The sequence below is a fragment of the Bactrocera latifrons genome, unplaced genomic scaffold, assembly GCF_001853355.1.
Source record: "Bactrocera latifrons isolate USDA-ARS-PBARC rearing strain unplaced genomic scaffold, ASM185335v1 scaffold_59, whole genome shotgun sequence".
NCBI classification, from domain to species: Eukaryota; Metazoa; Arthropoda; class Insecta; order Diptera; family Tephritidae; genus Bactrocera; species Bactrocera latifrons.
In genome coordinates, this window is record NW_017537256.1 from 446,652 (window position 1) to 461,167 (window position 14,516).

The 14,516-nt window shown below is 40.9% G+C and overlaps 1 protein-coding gene across 4 annotated transcripts; it reads left to right on the forward strand.

The window, feature by feature from the left end:
* The first annotated feature begins 2,655 nt into the window (after positions 1–2,655).
* On the forward strand, positions 2,656–6,356 carry LOC108974780 (keratin-associated protein 9-1-like). Of its 4 annotated transcripts, none has more exons than XM_018942812.1 (3): positions 2,656–4,310; positions 5,367–6,114; positions 6,177–6,356. In XM_018942812.1, the coding sequence occupies exon 1, from the start codon at positions 3,313–3,315 to the stop codon at positions 4,237–4,239; it is 927 nt and encodes a 308-aa protein (XP_018798357.1). In that variant the 5' UTR covers positions 2,656–3,312; the 3' UTR covers positions 4,240–4,310; positions 5,367–6,114; positions 6,177–6,356. The 4 variants fall into 4 exon arrangements, with proteins under 4 accessions (XP_018798357.1, XP_018798359.1, XP_018798360.1 ...); XM_018942814.1 differs by having other exon boundaries at positions 6,180–6,356; XM_018942815.1 differs by having other exon boundaries at positions 5,367–6,109.
* The last annotated feature ends 8,160 nt before the right edge of the window (positions 6,357–14,516 follow it).

A 14,516-nucleotide genomic window follows, 5' to 3' on the forward strand; every position in this document is an offset into this window, starting at 1 on the left:
GTGCGTGCAGTCGGGGTCGGGGCGGTGGTAGACGTTCAATGCGATCGGGTAGCAGCTGCCAAAGCACACAATCGAATTGGCAGTCGCGCAGTGAAAATTCCGGCATTTTCGATTGCGGCGCTTACCAAATGCCTGATTACGAAATGCCACAGCGATCTATGCCGCGAAAGTCACAACGTTCGGCGGGCTGTTGCTCATATGACATTGACGTGCAACCACGCACAGACAACTGTGTTGAGGAGCGCGGCCGCTGCTCAAGCGCTGGTTGCCGCAAACCGGCGAGACAACAGAGACGACGACGCTCTTGCACGACCATCCACCGCTCACAAAGAACAACCACCTACGCGCAGTTGGTTATACCGATACGCGCATGTCCATGCCGCGACGAAAATGACGAGGATGCCAGGTCTTGCAGGTCGTATAACGACTGAAATGATTGCCGTTATATGTGGCTAAGCGGCTAAGCACAAAATCTTTTTTAGTCCCAGGCATTGTATCAGAAATATTTATCACATTTTTGAAATTGCCAATAAATTACAAAGTTTATTAGAAAATTAATAACAACCCCATATATTTCGGCATACCGAATTCGATATCGATGGGTGTAAAGTTGCCAGATTCTCTATATGCTCTCTGAGAAAGTATTTGATATTGATTTTTTTAAATCTCTTCAGAAGTGACTGTAAAATCAGGGCAAAGAGATAGTGTTACGCTAAAAATTAACGGAGTATACAGATCTCAACTAAAATGAGTGGCCAAATGGTTCTTTAATTATTTTGGTATTTGCCTACTCGCAAAGTTTATGCAAAAAACAAAGGGACTAAAGGGGGAAGGGTGTAAGTTGAGTAGGGTTAGCATGGCATGCAAAAAAGTGGCTAGTGTCACGCGGGGGCTCATTGCACGTAGGATATTTGTTGTATATGTCGCGTTCTACTGCGCAAGCGTCACACTCGTTTCTCGCAAATCGAAATTTTAGATCATTCACAGTCGGAATCTTAACGCCATCGGTTGAAATAATAAAGTCAAGTCTGTACTTCTTCATTCAGTTTGTGAATAGGGTCCCTGTGGGTTTAGTGGGTGAGACAGTTATGTTCCGTGCAGCGAGGAAACGAGAAAGGTCGCATATATAGCCGTTTGCGTGGTTAGGTTTAGGTTAGGTTACGTTAGGTTAATCTGGTAGGTTAATGTGCCGCGCGAAGTATACGTTAAGTTAGATTAGTCTGGTTTGCCAATGAGCCAAGCATTAATCATCCTACAGGACAACTGCGCCTGAGACGAATTTCAACAGCTCCGTGCACCACCTTCGGCGTCTCAAAATGTGTGGATTCAAAATGTTTCAATCGTTGCCTTGAATGTGACGGGAAAGTACAAAGTGGACGCCCTATTGTCGTCGGCGCCCTAACTTAATGTTTAAGTTAATGAGGGACAACTTTTAAGTCCCTACAATCGAAGAGGTGCTCGAATGGTTGCAAAGTGCCAAGATATTCACTACGTTGGACTTGGAAAATGGTTTATTCCTGTGGAAAAGAGGTGAGAAAGAACAAGTATCTTTGCAATATCGTCAACTATCTCATTGCGTTCGACGCCTTTGAGACTTACCACCCAATAGAAGTGGAGTCGCTTGCTTCTGACTTTTCATTCCCGCCCTGCTTTCCACGATATTTCTACCAGATATCCGAGACGAGGTTTAAACCTTGACTGCTGCTTGGCTGTCTACGTCGATTTTGACTCGGTAGTAGCCTGTGGATGAGTTAGAGACTAGCTCCGCAGATTCCTAATATTGAAGCCTCTGCTTGGAATATACTGCAGTGGTGCGACAGCTTAAAAGGCTGCCTAATTCTCCGTTTTCCATTTCTGAGCCATTCCTCAAGTAATGAGTTGCGCGTAGCTGTTATAATTGACGAAAACCATCTTCTTCTACGGTTATCCCGAACCTTCTTTACCACTTGAAAAGTGGGATTATTTAGTCGATGTTTGCCAAACCGCCGTTACCCACCGAGCTATGCCCAAAGGTTCTATGTGCATATTATCCTGGAGCAAATAGTCGCCCCGCCGATTTTGCCGCCCAGCTCTCAGCGAAGAGATCTGTAGATGTCACGTTTAGCACTAGTAAATGAAGTATAGTTAGCATGTAATAATGATGATGCCTACATGAAGCATCACTCTTCGTGAATCCACCCTTCTTCTTTACTGGCGTAGAAACCGATAACGAGGCTATAGCCAATTTAACAACAGCGCGACAGTCCCTTTTTCGCAATTTGGCGCAAATTCGAGATAAAAGTGCAGCCAGGTTCTTCTTCACCTGATCTTCCTGGCGCATACTATCTATATCTATATTTTGTAGTGGAATCTAATTTAAGATTAAATCCTTTTGTTTATTTTCGGGTTACAATTATTGCTCGAATTAGCCAAAAAGTAGGACGAGCATAATGCCTCCGAATATGGCAATTTCTGTTCCATTTTCCACTTCTTTAGTCAGCGCATGAGCTCTATTTGTATAATAGATCTCGTATTCCCTTTACGCTTCTTCACACTTCATTTTATTTGAAATGCCTTATTGTTTCCTTCAATATCCTTTTGAAAAATGTATTATTATTATTTTTTTTTTTTCAAAATTCTACAAACTTTCAAAATTTTCAGCAAAGTGATGGGATGTTGCATTGATAAAGATCAAGCAAGCGATAGTGAGAGGTATCGAGCTCAAGAAAATGTGCCACAAACTCGAGACAACATCAGGAAGATTTGTATGTGTAAAAACTCCGCCGGACCGCAAGTTGCCTGTGCACGCTGTGGCAAAACGTTTCCAAATAGCGAAGAGTATTGTCCGCACTGTGGCAAGCCAAACCCTTGTTACGGTCCACTAGGTGCTGGTACAAGTGTGAAGATACGAAAATGTGGCACATGAAAACGTTGTTGAAACTGCGAGACAACTAAATCAAATAAAATAAAAATTTAAATAACAATTACGCCTGAGGGTATGCTACTGCAGCACACATTCGGTTACTCACCGATGATTTGGTTGCATAAGATTCACTTGAATGCTTGCATGACGGCAGTTTTGAATAATCTGGTAAAATTATTGTAAACTGCTCACCATGTATTACATGAAACTCAAATCCAAAATCCAAGACTCAATTCTCTCGAAAAATGCTGTCACATTATTTTCAATATTTTTTGGAAGTAATAACTGAAAATTGTTGTGTGTCTCGTCAAAATTAATGTTTTAAATAAATAAAAAAAAATATTTGTACTACACTCCATCCGCCACCGATCGGCGCAAGCAGTGCACATTTCGTGTCATGATCAACCGTGATGGGCAGCGGAGAAAGTCGACCTCGCTGCAGAGCAGCCTGTGCCAAAACCAGCTGTTGCAACAGCAGAAGGCGCCATCACAGCAGGCAAAGAGAGAAAAATAATGGCCCTTGCTATTATTGCCATCCAGAGTGTTGTCCCACTTATCCCGAATTTACGCTATCCACCAGCGGCATTTGCTACGTGCAGTGCGACTTTTGTTGTCAAATCTATCCCTGCTGCTGTGCGCAATGTCCCAATTGTGGTTGTCGGCGAGTTAAGTGCAAGTCTAAAGAGGTAGAAATTCCGCCGATAGCGTTTTGTCCCTGCTGCCGCCAGGAGGCGCCCAAAGCCAACGGACTACAACATCTTTATACACCCAATCCCTGTTGCGCGTGTCAATGCGCAAGCGGAGACCAGGAACAAATCGCCAAATGCTTATTGCGCTCGTATAAACTGCCGCGTGGCAAGGGCCGAAAATGTTGTCAGTGCAAGCAACGAAAAAGGGAAAAAAGGAGCAAACAAAACAGGGATCGAAGTAAGAGCGAGAGTAAGAGCTTTCATTACCCGGCTGAAAAAAAAGGCAATCTCTCCGTTTGTAAACCCGGCACAAGCGCCGCCTGTTGCTCGCCGCCACAGCGCGCAGATGTTTGTTGTTACGAGCGAACTAAAGCGTCGGTGCCTCCATGTGCAACAAACCCGAATGCTAATGCTACACGAACACAACAAGAACAATGCCAAAGCTCGCGTACGCCATCTACTAAAGCCGAATGTCAACGAAATATTGCGACTTCTCCTCGTAATAGCAAAGCACGAAAGAAACCTCGCACTGCAAATAATCCATCTCTGTTGTGTTGTCCTTGTGGTCGTGAAGTCGAAATCCGGAATATAACTTACGAACTGCCTGTTTGTCGGGCCGATGATGGAAGCGGTCGTTGCCAGCAGTAAGCGCACAAAAATTTCACAAAATATACATGTATTTGACGTTTTGAAGACACTCCTGATATGTAACGAAAAAAGTGAGTAAAAAAAAGGTTTTTCTTGATCTAAGTCAATTTAGCCACGTCCGTCAGTCCGTCCGTTCCGTTTGGATTTCCAATGATGATAATGTGAAGCGGAAAGGATATCTAAGGAGGATGTATTTGGCAAGACCGTTGGGACAGACAGACTTTAGAATCTGTCTGAGTCTCGGCTTTCTGCTTACGGGGCATGGGTCTCTGAATGCATATTTGCATCAGAGGCACCTATCTGATCGGTCGGTGGAACGCGGACCGAGGACTGGCTGCATGTAATTGCTGAATGCCCGAAAGCTGACGAAAGCTTGAATGTTTGCGATCTAGTTAAGACTCGGTTAAGTCTGACCGGCGACTTAATTCTGGCACCACGGTGAGCAGGAACCCTTGAATTTCGCTCCAACCTATAGTGTTTATGGTTAAAACCCGAAAACGGGAAAAACTGATACTTTGTTGATGAATGTGAAGTTGTATTGCAACCGAGGGCCGAACCCAAAATATGACACGAGGTTTTAGATAGGCCTCGAACCCTACCAAGGTGGTTAGTGTGTCCATTCTGCATTGCCAATTGTAGTCAAAATGCTTAGCATTTGCCGTGCGTCCGGCTGTCCGTATCTCTGTATATATGAGCATCAATATCTCAGTGATATCGATCTGAAATTTTGCACATCTGCTTTTCTCTCCAAGAAGCTGGACATTTGTTGACACCGCCGATATTGGCCCACTTAAATATGTAGCTGCCATAGAAATTGTACGATCGGAATTAGGTGCTGGCAAAATTATATTCAGCGCCTTTTTTCATTATTAATTATAATTTTCCATCCCTGCAATATAGGGTTAAATACCTCAGGCAAATTACTCTGTAAACTTCGACACTGTGGTGAACTTTTTTTTTGACACTGTTGGAGCAAAACAAAACCAATGAAGTGTCTCTGAGTTTTTATATTCAAAATTTCACTTGTTTGTTTTCTTTTCGTTGCCTAACATATTTTTTGTATACAATAACAAAAAGGCTTCAAAATTTTGTTTGTTTAAAAAATCTGTCGTTTTTCCACAAATCAGCCTTAAAACAGCAAAAACTTCCGAATGTACCGGCGCTAAATTGAGTAATGGGATGTATAAGTAGTTGTCCATGCCGGAATAACAGGCGACGTGGTAGAAGTCATGGATCGAGAAATTCATACGGTCATTCAAGTCGCAGTTCGCAGCGCCAACGTTATCCCACGAGTCAACCATGCGAGAGAACACGAGCGCCCGCGCGTAGACAACCAAAACAGGATTGTTGCTGTAATACCGTAAATCTCTCCTATCAATATCCGCAACAACGTCAATATCAATATCCACAACAAACACAGTCGGATTGTTTTACAGACATTTCGGATATGCTCTCGCAATTTTCGAATGTTTCGGAAATGCCGCCGTCCAATATGGATTGTTGCAGCACCACAACGCAAGGCGATCGCGGTTATGACAGCGAATGTGATTGTGACAATGTGGTGCAACGAAAAGATGATGTTGGTTGTAAAACTGTGGTTTGTCTCACTTTCCATCCGCCGCGACGGAGGAAGAACTGTTAATGAGCGATTGTTGCTGGTGTAGTGACCGAAGCTCAACATTAACTACGTATAATCGCTAATAAATTTCTACAATCGTCGGAAAACCAGAAGAAACGACTATCAAGTTACGGGAAACATATGAACGGGCGTAAGAAACCATAGTGCAATAGTAAGGATGCAACCCTGTAGATATTTAACTACCATACATTTACCTACAAATGTGTCGTTTTAAAGCGAAGCTCATTGCAGGTGAGGTATGTCTACTTATATATCAGAATTATAGATTTTGTAATAACTCTCTACTATTTCCCCACAGCAGCACTTTACAATGGCACTTTTGTGGTGAATCTATGTGAATAATTTTTCTCATCCTGCTCATCCGTATCTAATAAACATAATTATCGAAGTTTATCGTAGCAATTTCTCAGCATAAATTCACTGGATAGAACAATAAAAATATACTTAAATTGTAATCAAATTAAGCACACAATAAATACATAAGTACAATATATTCACACCGAACATAATTAAGCGCGTATTTTATTGTTTATGCGATTTTCATTCCGCATAAAGTTGAAAACAATTAACCTTGAATTTTTATGCGATGTGAGATGGTGGAATGTGAGCTGAAAATAGGGGAGACGAAATGAGATGGAGTGAGATGTTACGAGGTAGAGTGAGATGGTACCAGCTTATTTGCCTTCAGTAGATAAGATGAATTCGATGCGAGTAGATGTGATGAGATAAGATGAGATTAGATGAAATAAGTTAAGATCAGATCCGATCAGATAATAAGAGAAGATAACTGATAGGGGAAAAAATAAAATACGATATGAGATGAGATAAGAAGAGACGAGACACGATGAAACAATATGAGATGAGATGAGATGAGATGAGATGAGATGAGATGAGATGAGGTGAAATAAGATGAGACGAGACGCGATGAAATAATATGAGATGAGACGAGATCAGATCAGATCAGATCAGATCAGATAATATAAGGTGATAAAGGAGCAGGACGAGAGGAGATTAGATGGAATCAGATGAGAGGAGATAAACGCTAAACAAGATGAGACGAAGCAAACCAATCCTAACGAGATGAGGTGGGATCAAACGCAACGATATTTGACGAGACGAAGTAATATGAGTTAAGAGGAGATAAAAGCGAAACAAGACAAGATGATATGAAACTGGGCGAGGAGAAACCGGGTAGGGTGAAAACGGGTTGAGTTATGAGGCTTGTGTAAGATGAGATAACATCGATGCGTATAGATAAGATAAGATAAAATAGTAAGATAAGATGAGATGGAATGAGATCAGAACAGATCAAGTGTGATAAAAAGAGCGGAGATAACATCAAATGAGATGCGTTGGGATGAAACGGGCCAAGACGTGACGAGACGAAATTATGTGAGGTGAGATGAAAAGAGGTAAAAACGTAACAAAACGAACACAGGCGGTTCATGAAACGAATCGTTACGAGACAAGAAAAGATGAGATGGGAGATGACAAAAGCGACAGGAAACGAGACTACAGGAAAAAAGAGGTAACAAGACGAGATAAGGTAAATTGAAGTAATATGTGACAATAATATACGCAATAATATCTGATTTTAAATGAGGAGTTAAAGATTCAAAGAATGAGACTAATATTAACAAGACACCCCATAAAGATATTTCTACAAAATTTAAACAATTTATTTTATAACTTATTTTAAAGGTCTCTCTGACTAACTCATGGACTATTTATTTCATCGGAATACATAAATGAATGACGTGAATCAAACGAACCTCAGAAATATTTTCATAATTATCTTGCTACCCACAAAGCGTGGTAGTTTCTTTATGCCTTTTGGCGCTTTTGTTCAACTGCAATTTCGACGCAATCTACCGTTTCACAAATGAATTTCAAGGCGAAAATTTTGCTAAATTTACTTTATTATCTTTATTTTTTGGCGCAAATAGTTTTTGGTCTTCTTTGGCATTTTTCTCTTTTGACTGCCATTAATTAATATTCCTATTCATTACTGAATTATCTGCCACTAATGCTGGGGTGTTCATGAAAGGCCACACGATGCAGAACCGCACTAACCGTGTGACGCTGCGTATAAGTGAAAATGAGCGCAAAGGGGAGCAAAATTCGTGTCGACAAAGGAAGTGGCTTTAAGTGTGTGCTAAAAGGGGATAAGTGCAGTTTGTTAAATTTATATTCGCATTGAGTTTATGTGCGAAGTAGTGAAGATAGTTTTGCTGGACTTAGTATCTGTGGTGAGAAATCGGTTACTGTTTTCGCATATATTATATGTAGAATCTCTATATTTCCGAGAATATTAGCCACAAGCTTGGATTTTAAACCTCAAACAGCAACTTTCTTTACTCATTTTCCAGAACCGTCAAAATCACGTGCTTGTATGAAAAAATTACAAGTGGTATCTTCACCGAATTTTGCATGGATTGCTGTCTGATGTAATGGTGCAATCAGCGAATAAGTTGCGTATATGAGATCTATGCTATAGCGATCTATACAAACTGAAAACCCCTTAAGAGATAAGCCCGAGTTATATTGAGTATAACAAATATGGATCAGACGTTGACTGATGTATAGGTTACTTTTTTGGCCTTTCTCAGTGAGCGCTCTCGGCGAAGACTTTATAGATTCCTGTTAATGTAAATTTAATCTAAAACATCCGACTGTCTTGTTTGCAATCGAGCAACTAAGATAGGATCTTTAGAAGATATAACGGACTAAAAATATATAGAGAATTTTCTAATAAAAGCTCGAAATCGATTTTATGGCAAAAACAACACGCTAAGCTATTCCAATTATATTGAAAATCTGCTCAAAGTTGAATTCAGAGGTCAGCATTGATGAGTGATAAGAATAAACCGCTCGAAGCGAACGTATATTTTTAAAAGAGCTCTTGCTGAAATTGCAAGTTGAAAGCGAAATATTTTTCAATTAAATAGCCGCTAATTAACGCAAAAATGGGTCATTCAACGCAACGCAACGCGCAAGTTTAATGCTTTAACACCAAAGACATGCGTTAAACACCAATTAAATGGACGTATTACATATGTTTATACGCCTGTGAGCAAAATCAATGGCTCTCTGCATGCTCGCGCACTTCGCGCTCCTCGGCCACTTCGCTGGCAATTAAAACTAAAAATTAAATGTGCCGTTAAGTATTGTACGTGTATGCGTAATTACCGTTAAGCGTGCACCACTTGCTGCAAACAGACAATGCAAAAGCGTCCGATGACCGGAATATGGAATGTCGGCGTGAAATGGCAAAGCGAAGCCAACAACAAGAACAACAACAAAGATAACATGTAATAGAGAAACGTGAAAAATAAAATTAATTTAAAAAGCATCGGTTAAGTTAATTCGGGTTGTAGTACGTGCGGAAATCCGAAAGGGAAATACGAACACTTGACTCGGTGTGTGGCAGCACAAGTCGCAAATTGAACACAATGAACCGCAATTCCGTCGGGTGAAAGTGTTAATTACGTGCACGTTTTCATTCGAAGCTATAATCTACATTGTGGTCGTCGGCACTCGACTGCGAAAATAGAACGAAAATAGAAATGTGCGCAAGTATTTGTACTTGTATGAGTTTTAGCTGAGTTGATGGCATTTCTAAGGTAATAAAGTCTTAAAGTGCACTTTATGCGTGAGCATCCTTAAGTTATAGCACTCTAGAGACACAAACGCTGGTTGGCAGCATAAGTGGATTGGAATTTAATTTTACAGTTCCTCTGCGTCTAATTTTTGTTTACCTTGCTTTAGTAAATACATGGTATACACCCAATATTGCGACACAGGAACACCTTTGATTTTATAAGTATTTCACCAGCTCATAAAGAAATGTTTAAAAGATAATCAGTAGTTGTATTCTCTAAGCTCAAACTAAACTCAAGCCAGCTCGGGTTCATATCGAAATAAATTAGAAAAAAAATTACATTCAATGTCCTAGCTGTAAGTGAGTAGGCAAAATTGATAGGTAAACAACTAACATCACCTCTTCGTAGATTGCAAAGCTGCTTTTGACAGCTGACAAAACTAATACGGCTATATAAACTGCGTTGAAAGATATCGAAAGCTCCGTGAGGATCTGGAAGCATCTCTCCCAGCCATTCTGCGAAAGAATTATAGTCCTATGCGCATTGGGAACGGCGGGTACCGCGGTTGATAATGATGACATTAACATAGTTCGTCGAATTAAGAAACAGCAGCTACACCGGCTAGGGAATGTTGTTCGAATGCATGAAAACACTCCAGCTCTGAGAGTATTCGACGCAGTTGCAGTCGGAGAAAGCAGAGGATAAGGAAGACCTCCAGTCCGTAGGAGAGATCTAGTGGAAACCGATCTGGCTGCACTTGGTATCGCGAATTGGCGCCAAATAGCGAGCAGTAGAAACAACTGACAATAGATGCATAACCACTGGCGCGCTGCTATCAACTCGGCTATAACCGCATAAGCGGAGTCTACGCCACTAAAGAAGAAGAACTGCTATAATACAGGGTTTGTCCGAAAAGTAACAAGACTGACTTTCTTCCACCGCGACTGTACTTCGGAGCGTGCTTGCACCGACTGGATTCGGTAGAAGGCGTTCGTTGCCAACGAACAAACGGCTGGACAGTTGTCTTCGAGCAAATGGAGAGTAATGACAAACATTTTCGTGTGACGTGCTACTGTGAGTGGTGCAAGCTGAAAATGCAACGTTCGTTAGAGCAGAGATACTCGATTAAATTATGTGTGACACTCAGTAAATTGCGACAGAGACGTTTGATATGGTCAAGCAGGCTTACCCACACGTTGCTTTAGCAAGAAGTGCTCGGTTTCGGTGGCATCAAGCCTTTTTGGAGTGACGTTAAAAGGTTGCTGATAAAGACCGGAAGAATGAACAAATTCGTAGTGAAAACGATGCTCATGGTCTTTTTTGATATCAAAGGCATCATCCACCATGAATTTGTTCCTCCTGCACAAACCGTCAACGCCAAGATTTACATGAAAATCCTCAAGAGACTCAAACTAAGGGTGAATCGGGTTCGACAGGACATCGCAGTCGATTGGAAGTTGCACCGCAACAACGCCCCGGGGCACACCGCTTTCTTGTGAACAGGCAGCATGTACATCGGCTCTCAAGGCTATTCCGGGGCATGCCTTCAATGCTTGGAAATCGTGCTGACAGCGCTGCATCGACGCAAAATGAGATAATTTTGAAAGTTTTTAAAGAAGCCTGTGCGTTCCCAACTTGATGGAATTTGGGTAAGAGGGCCTTTTCTGCAAGATCATCGGCTTAGTGAGGTCTCACTCCAGCTCACGTTGGCGACTTTAAACCCCGACCTTCATCGAAACGTATCCTAACCAATATTAAACCCGATGTTTTTCCATAATTTTGCTGCATCAATTCCTAATGAGGAGCCCGAAAACCCAAAAAATCTCTTAACCACACTTTTTGCGCTTTAACCGTTAGTAATACAAACCGTTAGGCAGCGAAAATAGATGCATAACCATCAAAATAAATTCCTACTTCTTCCTCCCATTTACCAGCAGCTATCGGCACAGCCGCACATTGAGCCACCATCCGTTTCGAATTCACCAACATACTTTACAGCAACGAACAACACGCGAGTGTGTAATGCAAAACCAACTCCACACCCACACACATGACATACATACATCGATAGCACTATATTTGCCATCACAACAGGAACTAACCGAAAATAACGCACGAGAGCGTAAAATAAATCACCAGCATTAATTTTATTACTGCGAACTATCCCTGTCTCTTATACACATCTAGATGTGTATAAGAGACAGATGCAAAACCAACTCCACACCCACACACATGACATACATACATCGATAGCACTATATTTGCCATCACAACAGGAACTAACCGAAAATAACGCACGAGAGCGTAAAATAAATCACCAGCATTAATTTTATTACTGCGAACTATCCACAGCCACAGAACGCACACCCACACAGACAGCGTTTTGCATGCGATGGTAGATAGCATTTTAGTTTGGAAAGCAAAAAAAGCAATAATAATTTGAGTTACCCCAGAGCCCAACTATTTTTGGTTTGGCTGGTTAGTTGCCTGGTCGAATCGAGCGCCGCACTTCCGATTTAGTGTTAAAGTGTGTGGGTGTGTGTGCGCCTTTCGGTCACTAGCATGACCACGTCGATAACAATCGATTGAGTTGCTGCTGCAAACGATCGCCTAATGGCCAACTGTGCGCTGTCAGTTTGCCGCCCAACTGCTGCGCTGCTGCGGCGAGAGCGAGGCTGCATATTAATCTTTGCCTATTGTTCGCATTTTATTACAAATTTCCACCGGCTACACTAACATACAAACGCACACAACGAAAAGTTGGCGAGCGAGCGATAGTGTTGCCAACTATTTTAAGCACAACGGCGTTACCGTTATAAAATGGTGCAGCAGTGCTGTCGATGCCTGCGTTTTATACGAACACCCGCTCGGCTGGGCTCACTCCAACTCGCACCCATTCACCCTCTCACCCACTCACTGCTCGTTACAATATGTTTTTTGGTTTTTTTTTTTTTGTCGTTGCCGTCTAACATTGAATTATAACGACTGTGGGTTTCCACAAATTTTAATTGAATAAATTGTGTCCTTTTGCGAGTTAATTTATCTTCACCACCGTGATTCTCCGTTTTGTCTGCATTTGTGGAAATTTATTGTAATTGCTCGGCGTTTAACTGTGCATTCTGCATAATAAATGGGTAGCCCAGTTTCAAATGGTCACACTTTTCATACTAACGGTTGTTTGTGACACCTAAAACTTATCGATATACTTACAGAGTGATATCAAAATGATCAAGATAATTAGAGCAATTGTAAACCAGATGCACATCAGAAAATAATGGATACATTCAGTAAAAATTTAGATTTTGTGAAGAAACTAGGTACATAAGATGCCTAAAACCCTAGAAGGTTGCTATTGCGAATGGGCAAAATCGAAAAAAGCCTCACGTACAAAATTTCCCTAATGAAAAACCTGTAAAGTGCTATAACTAAGCCATAAATTAAGATACAAGACTGCATAGAAATAGTAAGTAGTATCTGTGCTTTAATTTTTTGTAAGTGGGAACGGTGTCGCCCTCCAATAGGCCTAACATATACTAGTATAATCCACAGTTTTAATGCTGAAGCGGTCTTTCTAAAAGAAGCCTCTTATTTGATTATCATCCAAAATATCTAACCGTGATAAAAAAAGAACGTATGACAAAGTCCAGAAACTTTACCTCAACTGTTCAAAACAATTAATTATCCCATGGCGCATGACCTCTCTAAGGGTTATTGACCTCGCTAAAAGTAAAAAAATAAAACTGGGCTCAAGAAGGGTTAGCTTCCTCGCTAATGTTTAAAAAGGAGTCATGGATCTCCGGCAGCGCTTAGAACCAAACGTCACTGACTTAAAAAAGGATTGTTGTCTTCGGTGAGGATTAAAACAAGGTATTCTCCGGTAGAGCTTAGAACCATATGGCAATGGCCTCAAAACGGATTGTTGTCTTAGCTTAAAGTAAAAAGGAGGATAATTTACTTAAAGAATGATTATTGTCCTTGCTAAAGATTAACAAAAGTATCTCCAAAGATCATATATTCAGGAAGAAATAGAGATTAACAAAAGGATCCGGAACGGTTATTAAACCAAAGATCATTAAATAGCGGAAGCGTTGTTGTTTTCGCTAATGCTTAAAAAGAGAACTGACTTTAAAAAGAATTGTTCTCCTCGCAAAAGATAAACAAAAGGGTCATGGATCTCTTGAAGCGTTTTTGAACCAAAGACCATTGACTTCGTGCGGGGGTTATGTTGTCCTCGCTAAAGGTAAGCAAAGCAAAAGTATTTAGCTTCACGAAAAGTTATCTTCCTCGTTATCCGTCTCCGGCAGGATTTATAACCAAAGGCCATTAACCTCAGAAAAGATTGTTGTCTTCGCTGTAAACAAAGAAGTAATTTCCTTCAATAATGATTGCTGTCCTCGCTAAATATTAAGAAACGGAATGTGGATCTTCGGAGCGGTTATTAAACAAAATTTACCAAAAAAGGGGTTGTTGTCTCCACAAAAGATAAACAAAAAGCTCATGGGGCTCCAAAAAGGGTTTCGAGGTAAAGACCACTGACTTCGGGAAGAGTTGTTGTCCTCGCTGAAGGTAAACTAAAGTAATTAACTTCAAGAAGTTTCAAAAAAGGTTAATGTCTAAAGGCAAACAATATGCTAATTTCTTTCAAGAATGGTATGTAATGTATCGCTAAAGGTTACAAAAGGATCGTAGATGTTCAGAGTGGTTATTAAATCAAAGATCATTGACTTCAGGACGGGTTTTAACCTTTGCTAATGCTAAAAATAGTAACTGATTTTAAAGAGGGTCGTCATCTTCGATAAAGATTACTTAAAAGCTCATGTATCCCCGAAAGTATTTTTGAATCAGTGCTCATTGACTTCGGAAAGGGTTGTTGTCCGCGCTAAAAGAAGTCATTGTGTGCGAGAAGTGTTGTCCTGAGGTTTATTAATTTTATAAAATAAAAATTTCCACAGAAGTAGTAACTCTTCTTCTTGATTGGCGTAGTCACCGCTTACGCGATTATAGCCGAGTTAACAACAGCGCGCCAGTCGTTTCTT